The sequence below is a fragment of the Xenopus tropicalis genome, chromosome 5 (genome assembly GCF_000004195.4).
Source record: "Xenopus tropicalis strain Nigerian chromosome 5, UCB_Xtro_10.0, whole genome shotgun sequence".
Lineage (NCBI taxonomy): Eukaryota > Metazoa > Chordata > Amphibia > Anura > Pipidae > Xenopus > Xenopus tropicalis.
The window spans coordinates 32,923,545-32,949,023 of NC_030681.2; the positions used below are offsets into that span (position 1 = coordinate 32,923,545).

The 25,479-nt window shown below is 40.4% G+C and overlaps 1 protein-coding gene across 12 annotated transcripts in view; it reads right to left on the reverse strand.

Annotated features, from left to right (window-relative positions):
• Window positions 1–840: 840 nt before the first annotated feature.
• The window catches only part of ehbp1 (EH domain binding protein 1), a 303,778-nt gene continuing 279,139 nt past the window's right edge, over window positions 841–25,479 (reverse strand). For all 12 annotated transcript variants that reach the window (XM_031902914.1, XM_018094164.2, XM_031902913.1 and 9 more), the window contains 4 exons: window positions 21,023–21,122; window positions 19,639–19,712; window positions 2,587–2,701; window positions 841–1,845 (listed from right to left, as the gene is read on the reverse strand). In XM_031902914.1, the coding sequence (XP_031758774.1) occupies window positions 1,755–1,845; window positions 2,587–2,701; window positions 19,639–19,712; window positions 21,023–21,122 (380 nt within the window). In that variant the 3' untranslated portion in view covers window positions 841–1,754. The remainder of the gene's footprint in view (window positions 1,846–2,586; window positions 2,702–19,638; window positions 19,713–21,022; window positions 21,123–25,479) is intronic.

Consider the following 25,479-nt stretch of genomic DNA (forward strand, 5'->3'; position numbering starts at 1 on the left):
ACACTGGCTTTTGCACTTCCCCTGCCTCCCTCCCCAGCGCATAATGCACAGACAGAGCTGCTAAGGAGGCCGGCCAGACGGTTTGGGCGCTGCTGAGGGGAATCCGCTGTGCGGCGGGAAGCAGCCCAGGTAAGGGCGCAGGAATGTGTATGTGGGGCTTCTGTCTGGGACGTGTCAGCTGCCCGGCTCCTCCCCTCTCTCTCCCAACACAACACTCATTTCCACATCAGCGCCTCGGTTTTATTCACTGAGCCGCACAAATAATGAGAATTATGAAAGAAACTTGCCAGTAAGTTAGTAACCCTATTCTCTCTCTGCCTCAGAAACTCAGCCTGGGGCTTCATTTGTCTTATATACTTAGGAACTGGGTGACTGCTGTGCTCTGTAAGACACTAGGGCCCTCTCAAAGACACTCTACTATGTGCCTGGGTGCTGGATATAAATTATATATTATATATATATATATAAGTACATACACATTCACAGACAGACTGGAAACACAAGTTTTTGTGCATCACCTTTGAGTTTTCAGAGTGAAAATTGGTTTGTATGTAAGTATGATTTCATTAGGTCCCAAATTAAAAATGTTTGTAATTGTGGCTCATGTAGCAATAATGTTAGTGAAATATCAGGTTCACTAGTGAAATGGCTGCATGTTACGCATGTATTCTATGTATGGAAACAGGCGTATCTGCACACACACACCTGTTTATGTTCATGTACATAGATGCACTGAATGTCATATGCAGTGATAAAATAGAATAAACATAACAGAAAACCAATTTAGATCTCTGTTGAGTGAGAAGTGATGGAGAATAAGAACACAGTTCCATACAGGAATGTACTTTAAGAAAGATTTGTGTTTATTGAAAACTGTATATGACAGTACTGTAATAAATAGAACAAGTCCCACATATGAATCTGCCAGGCTGTATATACCCGCACGGAGTGGCATGAAACAAACAGCAATTGGTTTTGCAGAAATAAATATTAACGGCACATCGTCGGCTAATATCTAAGTTCTGTTATGGTTAAAAGCATGAAATAAATATTTCCTCCCACAAACGATGATGAGCGAGACATGTAAACGGATGCAAGTCTTTCGGCCAGACTTCCTATGGAAGCACTGATCAGTCCATGAAGAGACAGACAAGGATCCTGCAAGGCAGACACAGTCCTCATCGATATGATTTGCTTCTAAAGGTTACAATGCAAAAGAGCTGCTTGAGCGAGTACTTGGGAATAAAGCATTGGATGTTATCCCATTGGGCTTAGTACAAAATGGCAGGGCTAGGTGATCATCTGTATAAAGATACGTTACACATGGTGAAGCTGAAATATAAATATCTGCTGGCCAATCTTTCTCCACTAAAGTCTCTGGCTACACAGGCCCCATCGGGAAAAAAGATTTGGGAAGCAGTTTGGGAGTCGGGGTCCTCCAATCTCGCAGCCATCTTTCCCCACTCGAGGCAAATAGGTACCATAAGGGATTGGATCCCATTAATATGACTGTGGTGCCAAACATTGTTTCAGCAGTGCCAAAGTCAACTCAATTGTGGCACAAACGCTGCTCAATTAAAAGGAAAAAAATGCAGAAAACAGAACAACGAATAAGACAGACAGAACTGGTATCACTGGATCAGAACATTCCATGTGCATCTCAGTGGCGTCTTTGTAATAGAAAGTTCCTTGTCGCTTCTAGGAACTGGCTGTGTAAAAGGATTCTGAATCTTGGATTAGCCAGGTGGCAGCAATCACTGGATGGCACATTTCTCCTCCTTCTTAGCCATTTTGCCTTTGTTTTGCTCCAGGGTTCTCTCTAAATGTTCATCCTCCTCTTCAGCTCTGCAATAATACATAGAGAATGTTCAGAACCACAGCACATTGCATGGCTAAACCAGTGCCTGACCAGCAGCTACATTAGTGGGCTCTACATGCAAAGGGTAAGGTTATTGGCTCCTTTAAGAGAACTTTAGGAACCCAGACTGCTCTACTGACCTCACCACTTGATCACTGTACTATAATCTGATCCAAACAAGTAGTAAAGTAAGTGGCCTGGTCAGGTCTGGACTGGAATACAAAATAGGCCCTGGCATTCCAAGTACACAGAGGCCCAAACAGCCCAATAAATAGTGACTGTCTATGGCATCTTGCAGCAGCCCCTCTGGCATTTGCCAGAATCCACCAATTGCCAGTCCAGTTCTGGGCCCAATATATGAAAGCAGTTGGACCACATTGTTTCAACACAAAGGGGCACATTTAAGTTTAGAGCTTAATACATAAAAACTCACCCATGTTCTATTCATTCCTATGGGATTTTTAGAAGCGTATTTATCAACGGGTGAAAATTAGAACTCACCGTTTCATAAATACACTTCTAAAAACCCCATAGGAATCAATAGAACGTGGGTGAGTGTTTATGTATTAAACTCTAAACTCACATTTTGATAAATGTGCCCCAAAATGTAGAAAGTTAAGATGAGATTTCCCTTTTGTATGTTATATTAAATAGGTTTAATAACCTCCAAGTGGCACTGAGGAAAAAGTAGGAAGATTTCAGTATACATTTGGGCGAGGGGGACTTACTGTTTCTCCTGGGCATCCAAATCTCTGACCAAAGCATCGCGCTTATTAACCAGAATAACCAGTTCATCCAGTAAGAGCTGCTCCCTTCTCTTCTGGGCCTCAGTCTTTTGCCAGTCTACAAAAAGAGAATTTCACACATTTAAGCAAATAACTTGAGAAAGTAAATGACACAGTGAAAGTAATGAATACATACTGTGTATGAATAAATGAATAAAACAAGGGAGAGATGGTGAGACATTGCAAGCAGGTTTGTGCCACGTACCAAGCAGAGGGCACTGTGCTTCAGAGACTCTTTCTAATAGTGGAGGTGTGCCCACTGCACTTTCCCACAGGGCGCTATTTATCCACTGGGAAATGCCCTAAGTGATGCACCTAAAGGGATGGCTGATTCACACCTGTGCATATGGGTGCTATGGGTCAGTACTTATTATAGTGTCAGCAATGAGGCTGAAGGGAGAATGCTTAATGTCCATGTTAAACACTGGCAGAGCCGCATGTTGTTCCTATAGCTGCAGGCTGAATGTGAGAAGCACAGTCCTGCCAACTGGCCTATTCCTATGGCTTTAAATACAGCAAACTGCAAGGACACAGCAAAACGCCTGACCTGTCATGCCCCTATTCTCCTTATGGGTGGGCACATTAGACAACACAGCAGGGTAATGCAACACACTGTTATAGAAAGTACAGTGGGCAAAGGGCAAGAGTCTGAGTTTGCTATCCAAATGGGCGCAAAGCTATTGTTGCCCGGTGGATGCCAGCGTCAGGCGATCTCTAAGGCTCCGCACACAGATAGGCATATATACATTTGGCCCAAAAATGCTAAGGGGCCAGCATATACAAAACCCCCATACAGAATGATGGCTCACTCCAGCACAGGGTGCTCAGCACCTAATCACAGTGTAAGCAATGGAATCTCATGAACTGGATGCCCAGAGTTAGGGCTAAGACCCACAGAGCTACTAGTAGCAGCTACTTGTCATGGCTACTAAAATAGACTATGCTGATCATTTACTGGTAATTGTTTCTATGTGTGTTTTAGCAGAGGCAATTCTCAGTATTGTCTATAGCAGGGTATTTTCAGGAGTTTAGTAGCCGTGATAACTAGCTGCTACTAAGTAGCTCCATGTGTCTTCGCCCCTTATAATGGGAAGGGAACTGAAAGCTATAAGGGCAGTAGCAGATGGGGAGATCAGTTGCTGCACGACAAATTTTTGTTACCACGGGCGACTAATCTCCCCGCAATGCCATCCCACCGGCAAGAATGTGAATCGCCGGTGGGATGGCATACGCATCACTTCGTTTTCCCAAAGTCGCCCCTAAAGGAAACTTCGGGAAAACGAAGCTACACATATGCCATTCCACCGGCGATTTACATTCTAGTCGCAGGGCGACTAATCTCCCCGTGTGCCACTGCCCAAAAACAGCACATCTGCCTATAATCCCATTGAGACTGAGCTGAGCCGCCCGGCCGCAGCAGCATTAAGGGCCATGCTATCACTTGCTCAGCACAACTAGTTGTTTTTATAAATAACTGTTAGAATGAAAGGCTAGAACAGGCCTGATTTACTGGCAGGTTTCACTGCCCTGAACTATGGAAATATTTCTGCTTTCCTTTATATAACAGACTGGTGTGTGAACTTTCTGATAGAGTAAAAGTTCCCCATCCCCACCTGCTGAAGTGGATTGTCAGCACTTGTGCAAATCTGCCATAACTGGGGTGATTCCGAGTCCAAAACAGGCATTAAATGAAGGACAGTATGGTAGCACCAATATATTGTTGTCCAATGGGTAAGACCCACAAGAGGTTAATACGGAGACCCTTGAACAAGGGCAGTGCTAAACTGCTTGTCTCTAAACAGAGAAAGGGTTAAATAGACTTCTGATTCCCTAGTCAAGTGGCCTTTTGCACAGCCAGACTGCAGGAGCTTGTAGCTGTCAATCATGGAGCTGGCTACTCCGCCCCCCTCATTAGGAAGGTAAATAATGGAAAGCAGAAGAAGTGGGTGATGAGGGAGATAGCAGAACAAATGAGAACCACAAGGGAAACAGGACACCAGCTTAAGAGAAAAAATCCATAGCCAGCGAGTCCAGCGGTGTCCTTCCCTCCCCATGCACTTCCCAGAGAGCCGGGCAAGGAGAGTGTGTTCAATCCTTTTGGATTAGTCGCTCCTCTCTCCATTGCCCTGGGCAATCATGTTAAAACTCACATGGCTGCTGCTTATTCAGATAAACCTAACAATGCACACCAGCGGTTACCATGTGAATCTTCACAAACCACACAAGAATGTGCCGGTTCAAATCCCCCTGACCCTCCTCCAAAGGCAAATTTATTCAAGGCAGCGCACTGCTCGGCGGCGCTCTGAGAGCGAGGGCTGCGAGTGGGAATTCCACCTTGTATTTACACGTTGCAAATGAGATGCAGCATCATGTCGGCAAGGAGCTCAAGTGGACGGGGGCTCCTCAGACTGGCACTCCGCTTTAGTACCGCCAGTTAGAAACTTAGGCACTCACTGCTTGTAGTCACTAACAGTTGCCTTGCTGAGTAGCACCCCCTGTTATAAAATATGAGGATATTAGAAGTCACCTGGGACTTCCATTACCTGTAGAAAAGCACAACACCAAAATGGTCATGGAACTTTTGGTAATAACTTACAATAGCAGGTACATTATTCACTATGTAAACTGTGCTTAGTGATTTTATGTCCCATGACTTACTGATATATGTGTGTATTATGGTAAATAATGTACCCCCTGTTATAAAACATAAGGATATTAGAAGTCACCTGGGACTGCCATGCCCTGTAGAAAAACACTCTGCCTTGTGCCCTTATATGGTCAGGAACTCCTTGGTGACTTATCCTTAGTTTTTACAATAGGGGCTACATTATTCACAATGTTTTTGGCATTATTCCCTAAAAAACTCACCCATGTAACATAAATGTTTCTGACATTTACTCATTCACTCTCCAACCTTATCTTCCTGTCACCATCACAAATTCTAACTTTCTAACTGCAGCCGACCGGGTCATGGAGGATCTCAGCGTCATGGGTTTGTAGTCCTTATACATATGACACAGCTTAGAAGATCTATATATTTGGGAAGGAATGGCAGGAGGAATAGTAGATCATTGCCTATCTAGCTGTGCCTCAAACTGACTGTATAGTGGGTTCCAATGCTGATTGCTGTGAGAATGTTTCTAACCCAAAGGCTATGCGGGTGCATCCCTGTAATGGGTTTGGCATTATTCTCAACCCATGCCTCACACTGTTTGTCTGAAAAATGCTGGAGATTGGATTCCCAAAGGCTCAGTTTGTATAACTGTAACCTGCATGCCCATTAGTGTGGTGTATTTTGGCAAATCCATTTCTGTTTGTGTTACACTTTATGAGGGATTCCTTGTTTGTAGCTTGGCCTTGAACATCATATTCAATGGGCCACACTGTGGTGTTTGGGCTGATGGGTCCTATTTGTGCCAGATATTTATGGAGATCTTTATTTTAGCTTTTAATAGGAACCAGGAAGAGACGTGGATCTTGATTTGCACATTGACGTGTCAGGACAAATTAGGATGATCTGATCACTTGGACTCCAGACCAACAATCGAATCATGGTGAAAGTCTAGAGGTCTAGATTAAAAAAACAATGTGTTCCTCACTTTTTCAGACTTGCCCAATAGATATCTGGCTGACTTTTGAAGTGATAACAGGCAGGCTGTTGGGAGAAGGGCTCCAAACACAGGTCAATAAGCTGCCAAAACTTGGTCTGGAGGGGCCAAATTACCAGCTTTTATTGGCCTATGTATGGCCACCATGTACATTATGCCATCTGTTCCATGTACATGCAGGAGTACACTGATTCTAAATGTAATCTATGTACTGGTACCTGAACTCTTGGTTTGCTTTTCTCTATATATAACAAGTTAACTGAAAACCTACCAATAAAACAGTATTATTTTGTACAACGTTAAATGCAAAATAAATGGCTTGGTGAATACAGGGTACTGTAAAGCTTGACAGAAAATCTTGGAGTTAAACTTGTAGAGGTGTGGGCTGGAGAATACACAGCACATAATAGGCTTATTAGTAATGCTTATTAGCGAGGCACAGAAGGGTAAAAGCATGATGAATACATTACATAAAGGGGAGGCAAATGAAATTATAAAGAAAATGTTAGATAACAATAAGTGGCAAGAATTCACTGAGGAGACAATTGACCCGCAAGGCTTGATTTTATTTTAATTGAATGTTTTAAACATGATTCTGCTAGATGTGACATACGTGTTCCCTAGTTAAGAGCCATGTGCTACTTCTGCCAGTGTCATCAGCCAATCAGAAATTAGCTTTGATTGCAAACTTATATTTTTAATATAAAGACAAACATTACTATAGTTTTTTTTCACCAATTCTAGCTCATTTCTTCCCTCTCTGAAAGACGACATGCATAAAATAAGGAAAGGGAGTAAAATTTAGCACCTGCTGGATTGTTGCTTTGTGTCCAGATGAGGAAATGATCAGAAGGAAAAATGATTGTTTCCTAAATATAAATCCAATCTGTGAAACCTATTAACTAATTAGAGATTCTATCAGAAGCTAACGCCTGGATGGGTACACAGGGGAAACAGTACAGTATATTATACGTCCTTTCATTTATTACCTTCCTTTCAACATAACCTTCCTTGCTCAATTCTCTGAAAAGCTTTTTCCTAAAATAATATAAAAGGGCACAGTCGCCTTTTCTCATACTGTTAGTTATTTCTTATTAAGTGTTAAGTGAGTTTGAGGCACAGTCAAGACTAAAACTGGCCCTAAAGATATGACCAAATGAGCGGTGGGCCAAACCGGGCTCACCTGAATACTCAACCCTTTAGCCAACTATCAAATCTCATGGGGAAAAACAGGTTGCAATGGATCACTTCTATACACTACTATACAGTCCTTGGCCAATGGAGTTTTTTCTGGCCTAAGCGATATTTAAGCAAGCACCTATATCAGTTTGAAATAAGAATATTATGCATGGGATGATTGGCTTCTAGTTTTGCCAAAGATGCTGAATGGGTAATTGATGCTTGGCTATGCCACTTGAACTGCCCCTAAAAGGTTTCTTACTACTGCACCATAGAGATGGCTCAGGCAGGCAAAACAATGTGAATCAGGCAGAGAAATGGTCATCCTCTCTGTCTCTGGGGTGGGTATAAGCATTGCCCACCAGAGTGCACAGAACCTGTTATTTGAGCCAGGGCCAGACTGGCAATCTGTTAATCCTGGCAAATGCCAGAGGGGCTGCTGTAAGATGCCAGAGGGGCTGCTGTAAGATGCCAGAGGAGCTGCTGTAAGATGCCAGAGACAGTCACTATTTATTGGGCTGGTGGGGGCTGTTTGGGCCTCTGTGTACTTGAAATGCCAGGGCCTATTTTAAATCCAAGTCCAGGCCTGACTTCAGCTATATTAGTGACCCCTGTCTATTGCGTATGGGCCATGGTACATGATTATTGAATTGCAACTAGATACAAATTTGCAACCAAAATTTGGCCTATTTACAGGGAAGATTAACAATTGTAGGGGAAATCATTTGATTTCAATTGTATCCATTAACTCTACGCAACCCATTGAGTGCAAAAGGCAACAGTAACATACCAATAATTCAGGCCCACTGCAACTGAAGGAATAGAAATCTGCAAGTGCCGAGATATAAGGAGCCCAAATCTATCTATATATTATACTACTTGTTTGTGTCAGTGTTATGGAAATGCAGAATACCATGATTATGCCTCTTCGGAGTACTCTAATATACAACATACTGTGCCATTTCTCTGCTGTAGCATTTTCAGCATTCTGCTTCTTGACAGCAGTAACTCTGCCAGAAATGTGTGATTTTATCTGCTCCAAATAATATGTTTAACAGCCCGACCCGCAGAGACAGCACAGTAAGGGGAAGAATACTTTAAAAGAGCCTTGGATTTCTTCAAATTATACACTCAATATTGAATTCAACTGGTATATGTAAATTGTGCACTAAAGGAGCACTTTTAGCCTGCACAAAGGAGTATAAAACAGCATATCAATATAGCCAACAGCACAATCCGTTGGCTGCCAATAATGGAAGAAAATAGGCTGGCAACATATAAATCATGGCCAGGAACGTGAACTGGGGTGAGGATGCACAAGAGGGATTCCCAGGGAGCAGTCAGACTCGGGTGGCACAGAGAGGAGGACAGACATGACTTTACTTTGATCCCCAAATGGAATGGAATTTTGTTGCCACTGGGGTTAGACTGCATTCCTGAGAGTGCAGGTTTTAAGGACAAAATTGCATTTTCAGTCAAAATGACTGAGCAAATTATTGTAATGCAGAAGCCTTGGAGGGCTCTCTCTGGTCTAGTAATGGCTTTGGTATGTGCCTTGTACTTCCCACAGCTTATATCTGTTTTGACACTTAAGTGGAGGTTTTTCCTTTTATGCAGCTGTCATGCAGTGCCAGTGTATAAGGACTGTGGATCTAAATGCTGCTTTATTAATCAAATGTAGAAATAGATTTCTACATTTGGCTGAAGCAGCAGAGAGTTGGGAATGTCTTAAAAACCTAATCCACAAAGATAAATACTTGTTTTTTCTTATCCTCAGCAAAGGAATGTAATCCTAAACATGCAAATATAGGTTAAACCATTTTCTTTCACAAAGCATTTTTACTGCATGTAACATATGAGCAGCCAATATACTTGCCTCAGTGGGCATTCTTCATAGAGAGGAGAACATAAAATGATTAAACGTTAGCAGGGTTCCCTTGCACTGTAGCACAGATTCTCTGCCAGGTGCAAGTGCAATGGGTATTTTGGCCCTTTTACCCCCAGACAGGTTTAGTTGGATAATGCCTGTGCACCTTACTTTTCAAATACAGATTTGCAATTAGTTTGAGATCAGAGCTGTGACTGAAGCATTGCAGGACACTGACCCTTTTGTTCCTGAGCCACTCAGTGTTACTGAGGCCTTGTGTGTGGTGGGATCATTGTGGGATCATTGTCCTGCTGAAAGATGGACTCTCTCCCATGATTCTGGTTTTTAAAAGCTTGAAACAGGTTCCCAGCAGGATTTCACTGTATTTGCACCATCCACTCAGGGCTGTATTTACCATATAGGCACTTGAGGGCTGGTGCTTAGGGTCACAGCTTTAGGAGGGGGACCCTCAGGTGCTTATCTGGTAAATATTTTGAAAAAAACAAAAAGATCACCCCAGGTGTGTCTGGATACTTGCTGTCTAAAGCTTGTGGCGGAGCTGGGGGGTGAGGGGCACCCCAACAGGAGTGATGTCAAACGGAAACTGAAGTATTGATATGACAAATATACTGTGCAGTTATGGCAATGTATTATTATTATTATATTTAGTTAGTTTTGTTTTTTCTTTCTTTTTTTAATATACGTGTTTCCTACTATAAAATTGCTATATTGACGGTGTTAATTGTAAATGCAAACTGTAATGGATGATACTTACTGTTATGTGTGCAACTTATTCTCACAAACTATTGTAACAGACCAAACATTCTTATATTGTTCTAATTGTTTAATTATGGTTTAACATAAATACCAATAAAAGTGATTGAAAAAGAAAGGAAACGGAAGTGATGTCATGCGCAGTTCAGGGGTTGGGGGACGTGATGAGGTCAGATGCCCAGGGTGGCGCCAGATCTAAATATGTCACTGCGTTCACTATCTATATTTTATAAAGATGGTAAAAAGCAATTTCCAACTAGAATAAAAAAAAAGTAAGATTGGCCCTTTAAGTCAAGAGGGGTAGCTTTGTGCCAACCCTAGGAAATGGTCGCTCACTTTCACCTGGGGCAAGGTTCGTACCTGGGGCCTTGTCTACATTTTGGATCTAAAACAGGTAGCTTAAATGAAAATGAGAACTCCATTGCAGGGATAAGTTCTTACATCCGTGGTGGCTAAATGATAGAGTGGGCTAGCAGATGATCTATGGCTGGTAACCAGTAAAGGTGGCCATACACAGGCCGATTTTAGCTGCAGATATCAGTCCTTTAGACAAATTACTAACAATATTTTAAATAAAAAAAAGAAATGGATGTTGTTTAACTAAAGCAATGAAGATTTACAGTTCCCATAATATACAGTATCTAGTAGAATTAAGTCTAAAACAACTGGACTTTTCCCATAATAATTTGATAGTCTGGGCACCCCTGCCTTACATTCTCTATACAGAGAGATACCACAAATTTAAGCCAGAATAAATATCCCCCTGTAACTAGCACAAGTTAACAATACAAATTATTTGGTATAGTTACCCTTTAATAAGACCTCTGTCAAGGAAAGTGATATGGTTACTTGCAATTACATGTATTGGTGCTCCTCTATAACCAGAGGGAAAGGTCTGTGTGCACAATAAGCTATGCCCTGATTCTTTAAGGGAGACATAAATGCAAGATCGACACTGCTCATAAATATGGTATATTTTTTTCCCTTTTTTCAGTGGTTTTGTAAACAGCACAGGGGATTGCAGTCAAGCCTTATCTTTAGTTCCAGTCAAGTAGCAACCCTGAAAAAGGATGCATCCTCATCAGAGCAGCAGATCCTTGCTGCTGAACCCAATCAATCCCTGCTATACTGTGACTGCGCTGTGTAACAAAGCTAAAATAGATTTACAAATGGGGTTTAGGGGATAAGCTCCTCCATGGGATTACATATTGATTCATTAATAAAATAAGAAACAGCTTATCATGTAATAAACCAAAAATGGTAAAAAAATAAAAAATGCAAACATCTTTCTAGAAGAACATTTTTACAAAGACAGGACTGAGAGATGGAAATGAAGAGTCCGGGATATAATCAGGCACGGCCAGGCCGCAGTTCTCCAGCTGTTGTACTGAGATAGCCAACATGGCCCAGCTCTACACACATAAGGGGCATTTATAGTGGAATGTAGGGTACAAAGTGAAAGACATGGGTGCAATCTGCCATGTTTTTTTGCACCTTGCTTTCCAGCTTAGATGAACTACTGCAGGCAGCTGCTCCTATAGTGCTGCCTGTGTTTAATGTGTGGGGAGATGAACGGATGCTTCCCCCTTCCCATCCCCTACCTGCCCCATAACTTGGGTATCATTTAGCACTGTGGCAGGCAATAAGGACAAGGTTGGCCTGCGCCCAAGAAGTGCTCCCTGCTTGAGAATTAAGCCGCATACTTTTGCACCACTTATTGCTCCTGCCCCTCTGTCCCCTATGGCCTTTGGCTTTCAGGTAGCTAAGGGGTCTGGGAACTGTAGTTAAACTCTGCTAGGGGCCACATGTATCTTAGTGATAGGGGGGCTGGCCTTTTCTAGGTTACACCACTGCATGGGCCATCATTATTCAACAGGATCTCAATACAAAATACAAGGTGCTTTTTCACTTACTTAGAAGAATTCCACCCACAGCAAGACAGATAGAGGAGGCTTTCTGTGCTCTGAGAGACTTGAGCATATTTATGCACAGTGCCCATATCTTTTTAAAGAAAGTGACAGTGTCATTAAAAATGTGAGAGTAACATAATACTATCTTGGCATTGTAGTGTGGTTTTATGTTTGGAATCATTGTCGCATTTTCCCTAATTGTCCATCTCTACCTGGAGGAGAAGTGGCAGCAGGAAAGGCATTAAAGCATACAGGGCAGGAATGTAATGTTATAGGATAAGAGGGATACACTCTCCTCGTTATCACTCTGTGCTAAATTGGGCAGAAAGCTTTTCTATTTGGAACCAACTGTTGCCTGTTTCTGAGTTCAGCACTTCGGCACCAGTTCTTTTTAGCAATATCTGCACAGGGAGTGTGCGCTTGTGTGTAAGCCAACGAGCATAGGGAAATGTAAGCATATTGCTGATACCCAGCTCCAGTGGCCATGGCAGCCTCATCTGTGTGTGGGCAGCATCAGGTAACTTGCCTTTATTCCCAGTCAGGAGGGCCTGACCTGCTACAAGTCTATATCGGATGGCACAAATCAGTATGGCTGGATGTGTGTCACACATTGCTTTGAGCTAAAGGAACAAGCAGGGGAGCCATCCACCTCTTTCTGTTATAGGAATATCAGGTGTCTTTTTTGCTGCCCCTGCTAGTGTGCTGCTGTGATGTATGATAACATAGTATATAGAGGGCAAGCATTTGGGAGTTTGAAGCAAGAAGTTTAATGTAAATATATAGTCAAATATTAGAACTCTAAATGAAAGCTTAGGACTGGACAGACTTAAAGAAAAACTAAATCTCAAAAAATAATTGATCTAGAAATGCTATGTCTTATGTTTTGTGCTTCTGTACCAGCCCAAGGCAACCCCAGCCCTTTAGCAGGGAAGATCTGTGCCCCCAAACATGCCCCAGTAGCCCCCCCATCTTCTTTTCTGCAGATTCCCCACACATGCTCTGTGCTGCTGTCACTTACTGAGCTTAGGGACAAACACACAATATACTGTATATATAGAATATAAATGAAACAGTAGAAGGCTGATTAGTAATTAATTCAGATCCACATTACATGGCAGGATATACATCAGTGTGATCTGCATCTGACTTAATTAATAATTAGCCCCTAAGACAGATAAAACCTTACTTTCAGCTAAAGTTTTACTCATTCCTGGCTACCCCTAAAATTAACTTCTCAGCAGGGGCCACAGGGAGCATGGGCAGTGCCACTGGCATGCAAAGGGCAACCCATCAAGAGCCAAGAACTGCTATGTACATGGTTGAAGGCTTGGATCATTAGTGTTTTAGAGTGCTGAACCTTTGGCCTGACACAGTAAGGTTAATATATAAAATACAACATTATAACCATATTCTTTTTTAGGGTTTTGTTCTCCTTTTAATATGTTGCAATATATGAAAAATAAAAAGCAAGTTCTGTTTATAGGGGAAGGCATATTTAGTAGCTTTTGACAAAATGTATTGTCTTTAACATTCATATGGGTGATTTTCTTTTTGTTAGGCTTATGCAAAGCGCTCACTCCCTTTAACATGAATGAAATGTCTCCTGCTGGTAAATCATTACTTTCCCTTTAGGAAGCTAGCTTCTTTAGAATAGAATCACCAGTAGAATATCTACAAAAAAAAAATATGGCCACCAATCAAGTTTTATTTGGAACCTTATTAGGTGAGGTTTATAAAAAAAGATCTAGGGTACAAAGCCATTAGGTAAAATAATTATTAAATAAAATAATTGGGCAGGCAGACTGCATAATATTTACTAGTTTCAGAATATAAAAGCTATCCAAGTACAGGGCATGTGATCCAGAATGCATGGGGCCTGGGTTTTTCAGATAAGGGGCCTTTCCATAATTTAGATCTCCATAACTTAAGTCTACAAAACAAATCATTTCAACATGAATTAAACTCAATTGTTTTGCCTCCAATAAGAAATAAATATATCTTAGTTGGGATCAAGTACAAGGTACTGTTTTATTATTAGCTGTTACCTTCTGGAGCACTAAAGGTCCCCATACACTATAAGATCCGCTCGATTGGCGATGATTAAATTGGTCTATGAGAGATGGTGCTTCTCTAATTCTAAGGTTGGGGTTTCCGGATAATGGATCCCACACCTGTAGTATGTTTAGCAACATTGTAGTGGATGTAAAATAGCAGTCTGCTGTCAGAACATGGAGGACCAGGCTGGAGGACCCTTACTATCACCTAGACCAGTGCTGTCCAACTTCTGTGGTACCGAGGGCCGGAATTTTTCCGACCTACGTGGTGGAGGGCCGATAATGGAAGCCAGTTTTGACCACTCCCCTTTTTGAAACCACACCCACTTGAAACCACACCCATGTTATCACATGACCATACCCATATTAATGGTTGTAGTACAGCAAAAACCTGCCATTCTCTGCCTGCCCTACCCTGCCTGTGTGTGCCATACTCTGCCTTCCCTACCCTGCCTGTGTGTGCCATACTCTGCCTTCCCTACCCTGCCTGTGTGTGCCATACTCTGCCTTCCCTACCCTGCCTGTGTGTGCCATACTCTGCCTTCCCTACCCTGCCTGAGTGCCTGTGTGTGCCATACTCTGCCTCCCCACCCTGCCTGTGTGTGCCATACTCTGCCTTCCCTACCCTGCCTGAATGTGCCATACTTTGACTGTGTGTGCCATTCTTGGCTAGTTTGTGCCATACTTGGCCTGTGTGTGCCATACTCTGCCTGCCCTACCCTGCCTGTGTGTGCCATACTCTGCCTGCCCTACCCTGCCTGTGTGTGCCATACTCTGCCTGCCCTACCCTGCCTGTGTGTACCATACTCTGCCTTCCCTACCCTGCCTGTGTGTGCCATACTCTGCCTTCCCTACCCTGTCTGAGTGCCTGTGTGTGCCATACTCTGCCTGCCCTACCCTGCCTGTGTGTGCCATACTCTGCCTGCCTTACCCTGCCTGTGTGTGCCATACTCTGCCTGCCCTACCCTGCCTGTGTGTGCCATACTCTGCCTGCCTTACCCTGCCTGTGTGTGCCATACTCTGCCTGCCCTATGCTGACTGTGTGTGCACCATACTCTGCTTGCCCTGGCACACACAGGCAGCCTACAGTGACACAATGCTGGCACTGCTCCTACAGTCTGTACAATAACTATATATTAAAAAACTTTTTAATTGCAGTACCACCTCAGTATATGTTCTTTTTGTAGTGTGCAGGGATTATTTGTGGGTTTCTACTGCTCCTACAGTCTGAGGTGTGAACAGGGGAACAATGGGGGTGATTACAGCCTGAGCCTGAGGTGTGAACACTGCAGGGGGTGGACAATGCAGGGATTAAAAGGTGTGAACAACACAGGGGATTACATATTTAAACAATACAGCCTGATTACAGCCTGAATCTGAGGTGAGAACCATGCAGGGGGGGGCAGTTAATCTCAGTACTGATACCATTTAAAGCTTACACAAGAGTAAGCCATCAAAGCAGCCAGACAGGTGGGGGGCCACACAGAGGGGGGTCGCGGGCCGCATGTGGCCCGCGGGCCGCCAGTTGGACAGCACTGACCTAGACCCATGAATAGTATACAAACAGGTATGTTGGGGATGATTATAGCAATTTATTGTAGGGAAACACACTGAGGTTTATTTATAAAAGGGATTACTGTTTGTGTCTCCAATAATCAAAGGAGAATCTAGCAAGGCAGCTTTATGAATGTACATTGTCTTTGGAATTGGCCTGTGAGAAGACAGACAGTACTGACAGAAAGAATAAAAAATTCACTTTAATCCAACTTCTTGCAGAAAACAGGCCTTTTGTTGCTGGGAAATTGCAAGCTAATTCCATTTTGTTCTTGTTAAGTTTAAATGTGGTCGACAGGCTGATGGATATCAAAGGCCATATACATTCTGTTACATTTCACTCTACTTAAGCTTGCCACCGAAATCTCTAGACTAATTACAATTGATTTCATATGGATCCAGGTGCCTTATCAGGTGAAGAAAGAAATTAACATAGCCAGTAAAAGGGTTAGGGGGTCAGTAGGAAACTGCAGACATCTCTGAACTAAGAGGTGGGACTTTTAAATAAAGTAAGAACTGAGAATAATAGTCGCTTTGATTCTCTTTAACCCATTCTTTGCCATTCATCTGCAGAACAGGGACAGTTGTAAATATTTAGCAGCAATTTAAAAGGAAAATATATGTTCCAGTTTATGACACAAGCTCATTCAGTTGGACTGTAATAAAGGTGAATAAACACTATCTGAACTTTTTAAAAAATATATTTATATTTATTTTCATAAGAACATAACCGATTCAACAAATTGAAAGAAAGTCATGTTCAGAATCCCATCAGACTCACAATGTAAGTAATGCAGCCCCTTCCTTACCTTGTTGCACTGTGAAGCAATGGATTCTGGGACTTCTGCTTTCTGTGCACCTCCCACTACAGCAGTGATCCCCAACCAGTGGCTCAGGGGCAACATGTTGCTCCCCAACCCCTTGGATGTTGCTCTCAGTGCCCCCAAACCAGGTAGTTATTTTTGAATTCCTGGCTTGGTGGTAAGTTTTGGTTGAATAAAAACAGGATTTACTACCCCCCGTAAGCTGAAAGTGTGCATAAAGGCTGCCTAATAGCCAATCACAGCCCCTATTTGGCTCCTCCATGAACTGTTATGAAGCTTGTGTTGCTCTCAAAGTCTTCTTACATTTGACTGTGGCTCACGAGTAAGAAAGGTTGGGGACCCCTGCACTATAAGATAACCACATACGCCCAACTGAATGAGCTCATGTCCAAAGGACATCCCTTAAATTTTAACTTTAAGCTCTCCATTATTATGTGTCTGGCCTGCCCAGTTACACCCCTGATCCTACCCAATCCCTAACCTTTCAAGTCACCACCATCAACGAAAATGACCATTTCAAGTGATAGTCTATTTGAAGCTGCTGTCATGAGGCTAACTGAGAAACTCGCCTCAGTTGGCAGCATCCTGCCAGTTTACTAGGGGTGGCAAAAAGCCACTCACTGTAACTAAAAGAGCAGAAAATCTGATTGTTAAATTGGAATTCTTTTAGTGCAGAGAGTAGTGTGGTGGGAGCAGTGTCTGCTAGGCTGTGCCAGGGTGGCAATGGGTGCGCCTCTGGGGGGGGAGAGACAGAGCAGAGGGAGAAGAGCAATGTAAGTAAAGTGAGTGGCAGAGAGTTTTTTCTAAATTGATTTGCAATAGACCACTTTAAATTGCAGGTAAAAAATGAATTTGCAATCAAAATCATACTGTATCATTCATTTTCAATGAGTCTGTAAAGATTTAACTGTTTAAAAAAAACCTCAAAAATAAAATAGTTGAATGCAAAAAATACACCTCCCACTGACTTCTATAAAAGCCTGGCAGGTTTCAGTTGCCAAATATGCTTTCGCTATGATTTTCTCAATCACCGCAAAAACTCACAAACTAGGGATAAATTGGGTCATTATGTAGGTACAGGCATCCGACCCCTTATCTGGAAACCCACTATCCAGAAAGTTCCAAATTACGGAAAGGCCATCTCCCATAGACTCCATTTTAATCAAATAATTCACATTTTTAAACATTTCCTTTTTAAAGATTTCCTTTTTCTCTGTAATAATAAAACAGTACCTGTACTTGATCCCAACTAAGATATAATTACCCCTTATTGAGGGCAGAACAGCCCTATTGGGTTTATTTAATGGTTAAATGATTCCCTTTTCTCTGTAATAATAAAACAGTACCTGTACTTGATCCCAACTAAGATATAATTACCCCTTATTGAGGGCAGAACAGCCCTATTGGGTTTATTTAATGGTTAAATGATTCCCTTTTCTCTGTAATAATAAAACAGTACCTGTACTTGATCCCAACTAAGATATAATTACCCCTTATTGGGGGCAGAACAGCCCTATTGGGTTTATTTAATGGTTAAATGATTCCCTTTTCTCTGTAATAATAAAACAGTACCTGTACTTGATCCCAACTAAGATATAATTAATCCTTATTGGAGATAAAACAAGCCTATTACTGTTTAAATAATTTTTTTGTAGAGTTAAGTTAGGAGATCCAAATTACAGAAAGACCCCTTATCCGGATACCCTTGGTCCCGAGCATTCTGGATAATGGGTCCCATACCTGTACAAGGTTCCCGTTGTAAGTAAGCAGAAAAGTAACCACAATGCATTAAATGCTTCAAAGAAATGCTTTTTTTATATGTACTGGATAGAATTTATTGGTATAACAACTCTAATTCATTTTTTTTTTCCATTGGTCCTTTAAGTTAAAGTCAGCTTGATCAACAATGATCTAATTAGCAGTCTATTAAGTAGAACATAAATGAAGTGGCTACAAACCCTGAATGATTAAACTGCCACGCACACAAGCTAGTGCTTTTAATTACAGTCATTTAAGCATTGTGACAAAAGCGCTAACATAACATCGCTAGAGACCATTTTATATAATGATTTTGTGCACAATATGGAAGGTAATAATGTTGGTCTTTCCCCTCATTCTGCATGGCAATATAAAGTCACAGTTAGGTTTTATTATACAGGTTTAGGATCTGTTATCTGGAAACCCATTATCCAGAAAGCTCCAAATTACCGGAAGGCCATCTCCCATAGACTCCATTATAACCAAATAATTAAGATTTTTAAAAATGATTTCCTTTTTCTCTGTAATAGTAAAACAGTACAATTTACTGGATCCCAACTGAGATATAATTAATCCTATTGTGTTTAATGGTTAATCCAAATTACAGAAAGACCCCTTATCCAGAACTCCCCCAGTTCCCAAGCTTTCTGGATAACAGGTCCCATACCAGTATTGATTATGATAGTGTGTTGGAGTACAAAATACGCCCAAGTGATAGTGATGTATGTATCTGTTGTGAGCATATTCAGTCATTTATATCTAGCCTTTTTATTAGTTGTTTCATAAAGTAATGACAGGTTATTTAATTGTATCTATGGTGCTTTATAGCTTTGAAAGGACAAACTGTCTTTTCATGCACTGATGCATTACCTGCACGCCCAGGAAGAGCTGTATGGCTGTAGGGTAAGGGGGATTTGCCTTCCCTGCAATGCAAAGCTGAAATATATAATCTTCCAGCTTCTAACAAAGCTCCAAACTAATTACAATTGATTGAATATGGATCAGCTACCTTATCAGGTGCAGAAAGAAATTACCCAAGATAGCCCAGGAGGTCAATAAGTAGAAGCTGACATATTTAAACTATCAGATGGTATTTGGGGCTCACGGGTATAACAAGACACACTGCATCTATGGTACACTTTGCCTTGCATACGGTGATAAGCATCACATTTATAGAGCTGAAATCTGTAAATAAAAAATATTAAAGCACAATCTTAATTAAATTCAACTAAAGTTGCATACCGTTGTATTAATATGGCCTCAACCTGAAGACTAACAGACTGATAGATTCTATGGATCATTCCACTCCTAGCAGGATAACCCAACAAGTTGAGAGGCATTATTTTTATTTCATGTTTTGTTAGAAAATATTGCAGTGAAGCTAAAGCAAATACATTTTAATTATCAATTTCAAATTAGTGTTTGTGCACTAAGTAAAGTGCCTCTTGCGGAGGGTACAAGCCTTACCTTCTATTGCTAACATAGCTCGCAGCTCTCGGTTGAGTAGTTCAAATCGCCTCTCTAGGTCATGTTCTTTTTCCCTATAGGCAAGTGGAGAAAAACAAAGTTCATCAATATGCTAATTACTAAATCATTAAACACTTAAAAGGGACCTTTAGCTTCAATTGATTTAGAGAACTCATAACAGACTTTTCTCTGAAACATTAAGCTACTGCAAACAACTGATACACAAAGCAAGAAATCGGACTTCAACGATAGCTTCCAACAACTCCATTTGTGGTCATATTGCCCGCTGCCACTATTAGACTGTCATACACAGTAAGGACTGCTATTCTACATACACCAAGGAACGTTCTGTTTATAATGTACAATACCCTGTTAGTGAATTTAACTTGTTTCTGGGTGTTGATGTTTGCTACCAAAATCCTTTCCCCATTCCTTGAAAGTGGCATTGACAGGTATCAACATTTGCCCACTCCTTGTTATGTTACATTGGCAACTCATGAACAGGTTACCCATGCAACTCAATTATGACTAAACAGGATCATCTCTGGGTTTCACCCCCTTAAAACAAACATTTTTGGCTAGTCAGTATCTAGTACAATTGTACTAAATTTGATTGACCAAAGTATAACAATGGCTGCTCCGTATTAGATCACTGGCCATTGGCTAACCCAGAAATGCAGAGGCCACATGTGACTGTTACTTTTTTATCCATACATGATGAAGAGAAGTAAATAAATCACAGAACACATTTTTCTTCTTTTTATGAACTACTGCTAACGTGGCAACTCTTAAACTGACTAAAGGGAAAATTACCTGCCAGTGAGTTGGGTGTATCTAAACAAAATTTACATGCATATAGCAAAAATGGAGTACACATTGGACACATAAATAAGTAAAATTTATTTAATAATAGTTGTCAACATTTTGGTCTTGCCAAGAGGGCCTTTATCAAGACATAAGCATCTCAAAAAAGAAGGTTCACACCATTAATGTTTGGAACTAATTAAAAGATAAAATAATCTCAGAGTTTATTCAATACATATTAAAAAAAGGTTGACTTTTGGGTCTCTTTCCAAGACCTTTTTCAAGACCATGTCTTAGGAGAAGCATTGACCTGTTTTTAATATGTATTCAATGGCATAACTACCTATACAGCAGAATACAGCATGTTTACATGTCTGGCTTTAAAAGATGCTCTACAATAGTAGCAATACTTTTTTTGCCTTCAAATGCTGTGCCTGTGAAGAAGAACAGAAGTGCTATGCTATGTGATACAGTTTTGAAGCAAGGTATGTCTGGGCTTTCCCTTCCCTTTCATACCTCACTGAAAATAAATGAAAGGTGAAGTTGAAGAATAAACTGGGAATAACAAGAGTGCACTTACAAAAGAGAAAGCTGGTTCATCCTTCGGATTAGGGCATTTTTCTTGTTTACAAGCATAAACCACTCCTGCATCATCACTTCTTCTTCTTCTGTGTTCCGTCCTGCAAAACAACATCTCACTTGAGTTTCTGTGTATTTCATTTGGTACCATTAACAATACTGTTATTAGCAATGCATATTTCATAAAAGCAAAAACATATGTTGTCAATATATTCAGTCTCTGATGCAAGAAAAATGTAGAACCATCATTGGCAGCAGGTGAGTTTGCACTTAGTTAAACTATATTGAAATACAGCAGGTTTCAAAAAGGACAAAAAGATATATCCTGGCATTTAAACATTCATATATAACACGGTGCTTCCATAGTTTATGATTTACATATATTATTTTCAATAAAATTTGAATACATAAAAAAATAAATGGTTAGTGTATACATTTACAGCTCTGATATAGAAACAGATTGTTTAATATGGGTATGTACTGTGTACTCCCTTCTTTGTTGGTTCTCATGATATAATATTTTATGCCGAGTTCAAAATCTAAGGGGCACATTTACAAAAGCACGAACGCTCCGAGCGTAGTTTTGCAGATTTTTTCGGGCGTCCGCACGACTTTTTCGTACGGTGCACGACTTTTTCGTACGGCGCACGACTTTTTCGGACGTTTGCGCGAAAAAATCGGAAAGGTTTTACTGCTGTTTACAATTGTTCGGTACGAAAATTTAGTTACTTTCAGATCGCCAATACGATATTATCGTGACTAATACGATTTTTTCGTAAGCATTTTCGTGATATTTGCAATCTTCCGAAATTTTTGTTTCCAATATGATTTTTTCCCATTCGTGATTCGGATTCGTGGATTAGTAAATGTGCCCCTAAGTGTGGCTTTGAATTTTGAGACCCCCTTGCTGGAAGTGGGAGAGGCCATCCTAAGATATACCTTTATAGAATACTGTTGGTGAGGGTAGGCATATCATAAAAGAAGGTATATGGTAAAATAAAAGTCAGTGGTCAGTATCCAAGCAGAGTGGTGCGATGAATAAGGGACTGATTATTTGGGTTTATAAGACGTAGAGAAAACAGTTGAGTAAAGCACCAGCATCAAAAAAAGCCTGGGAGCATACTCATACGAGGATTATGGCACAAATGGTTTGTTAATGACAATTACTAGAGAGCTACAGCAAGAAGCATAAAGCTGTGACTATTGTTTTGGATGTGCTGGCTGCTTGACTAGCCATTTTGGAATTAAACTGCACCGTATGACTTTTCACCACTGGATCATGTAGAACAGAAAAGATGGACTAAATGGTAACACATAATTATAGGATATCCATATACTGGCAGAAAAGATACCTTCCTACAATATAAAATTGTATTCTATTCTATTCTGTGTTATATTCTACAGAGGTGCCACCAGTAGCCACTCACTACATTCTATTATAACAGTCCTTGGGTAATTCTCATAAGAATTACCAAATGACAATATATGTGATAATTAGGAAATTGGGGGGCACAACTGAAATGGATATGCTTCAATAAAGAGGTTATGCCAATCCATTTAAGGTACTCTTTGAGATTATTTGAGTATCTCTACTTCCCTAATGTTTTTCATTTTCGTAGTATATTTTCAAGTTTGGGTAACAGAGCATCCTGCCCCCTAACATAGAGGTATGACAAGCACCACCTGGATATTATAAAAGCAAATACTTATCCTATGCAGCTTAAAATGAAAGCAAAGGCAGTCTATAAACAGAAGGGAAGTGATAAGGGCGTAATAGGGGATGTGAAAAGCAGTATATTGCAATGGTAAGTCACATGGTGACCCACAAGTACAGGTTCCGCCAGCAGGCTTTGTGGGCCTATAACTCATCCTTGGCAAAAGTAGCAGGCAAACTTTTCTTTTACACAGACACACACATACTAATATATACAAGCAAACATTGCCACGTATCACGTATCCTATTGACATTTCGGAATATATATATATTATGGGATTTTTTTTTATTTGCACAGACTAAGCAAATTTAATGTAAATTCCTTATTTGCTATTCAAGCGGTTGAATGAAAAATGGCAGGGAACATTGTCAACGGGGGAAAACCATTATGAAATATATGAGTTATATTATGCAGTTCAATTAATGCATTTCAGGTTCTGTTTATGGATACTGTAACAGATATTTTACTACTGGATTTTAAATAAACTGAATTAAGCTGAATTCAGCCTCCCCAGTAAATACAGAATCACAATGCGCACATTTCTGTATCCTGTCACAGTATGAAACCACACTAAAATGTAATATAAACAGACACATTGTTCAGCCAATCCTAGAGGATTTATTAGCACAACAAAAAACATCATATGTTATGTATCTTAGAAATAGAATCATAGGCAAAGATGGAAAAAAAAAAAAAAAATCTTTACAAAGAATCCAGGCTGGTGATGGGTATATCTGTAGCAGGGGTATTCAAATAAGCTCTTTATGAACTAATATTGGAGAGGCCAGTTAAAAATGAAACAGAAGGAACACAGAACCCGGCAGTGAATTTTCCCACTATGCTATGGTAGAGGCCACTCCTTCCCACCACTGACCAGATGTTTTACCCACTGTGGAAGCCACCTGCCAGCCAGAGGCTACTGTAAAACCTAAAACCTTTAGGCACCGAGGAACCCATTGATAAAAGAAGTACAGTTCTGCTTCACAGGGTTTCATTACAGTATGGGGAGGAGAAAACAGATTTTCCTGGAAGGTTTTGCCAGAGCTGGGGGTCTATAAAGAGAACCCTTTCATGAAACCACAGAGTCTTTATTTCAGGAAAACCATACGAACAGCAGCAGTGTAGTATTATTAAAAAGAAACTGTAATTTGTAAACTGATAATATTAGAATATAGTTGTCAGCCTTAGGAAATGCTTTGCTGGTGCATTGAACCAATATCTCCCTTGTGTGGTTTTAAAAAGGTGAACACTTTGTAGAGTTAATGATAGAAAGACAAAAGCTGCATATTCAGTGTTTCATATATCTAACACTGCACACACAGATGTTTATATATGATCTAAATCTTTACCTTCATCTTTGTATCATCTGTGTCATCTTACTGCTCTGAAATGTAATATACATTTTATTTTTCAATTATTTTACCTCTTGCCTAAGGTTTCCAAACATTGGCGGGGCTAAAAAATCATGAAAACCAGAAAGATAATGGTTTGTCAATAACTAATAACAGATAAGAAAGAAGCTCTCCATGCGACACAAAGAGATCGCTTCCCTGCACAATGTGGGCTTTAACAAGCTATTTCCTTATACTTAGCCCATAGGTTAATCAAAATGATTCATCTGTCACCCAATAAAAATTCTTAAGAATCCCTAAATAAAGGTCCAGGTGCATCTGGTCAGAAGCTTATTTAATTATTTGGCTGATAGAGGAGCCAGCAACAGAGATATACAATGTTTTATGTTTTATTTATAAAGTGGTAAAGTATAGCACACACCTCAAGGTCTCTAGAATCTGGGGGAAATAGAAACTGCACAATACAAGGGAACTAAATAGATAGAGAGATACTTTTTGGGCAGACAAAAAAAAAATTAAATTGTCATGTTTAATTTACTTGCATAAACTGGAGTCATCTCCCTTGCACCAAGTGATAATCTTTAATTTCCTCCAATCTGATCATATTTAAGAAATATCTCAAGCGAGTTCCATTGACGAAAGTACACTCAAACATTCATACAAATTTTTTTAAATCCTAGCATTCCAGCCATTTGTGGAGTCAAGTGACATCTCAAAGATTTAAAGAATATTTGAGAAACAAAAAATGTCATTCCCAAAATTACATTATTTTGGGTATAGGATCCCTTATTCAGAAACCCATTATCCAGAAAGCTCTGAATTAAGGGAAGACCATCTCCCACAGACTCATTTGTAATAAAAATGTACATTTTTTAAAGGAACAGTAACACCAAAAAATGAAAGTGTATAAAAGTAACTAAAATATAATGTGCTGCTGCCCTGCACTGGTAAAAGTTGTGTGTTTACTTCAGAAAGTCTACTATAATTTATATAAATAAGCTGCTATGTAGCCATGGAGGCAGCCATTCAAAGGAGAAAAGGCACAGGCACATAGCAGATAACAGATAAAACACTATTGTATTCTACAGAACTTATCTGTTTTCTGCTATGTAACCTGTGCCTTTTCTCCTTTTTTCCAGCTTGAATGGCTGCCCCCGTGGCTACACAGCAGCTTATTATATAAATTATAGTAGTGTTACTGTAGCAAACACACCAGTTTAACCAGTGCAGGGCAGCAGTGCATTATATTTTTATTACTTTAAAGCTCTTTCATTTTTTGGTGTTACTGTTCCTTTAAAAATGATTTCTCTGTAATAATAAAACAGTACCTTGTACTTGATTCCAACCAACATATAATGAATCAATATTGGAGGCAACACAATCCTATTGGG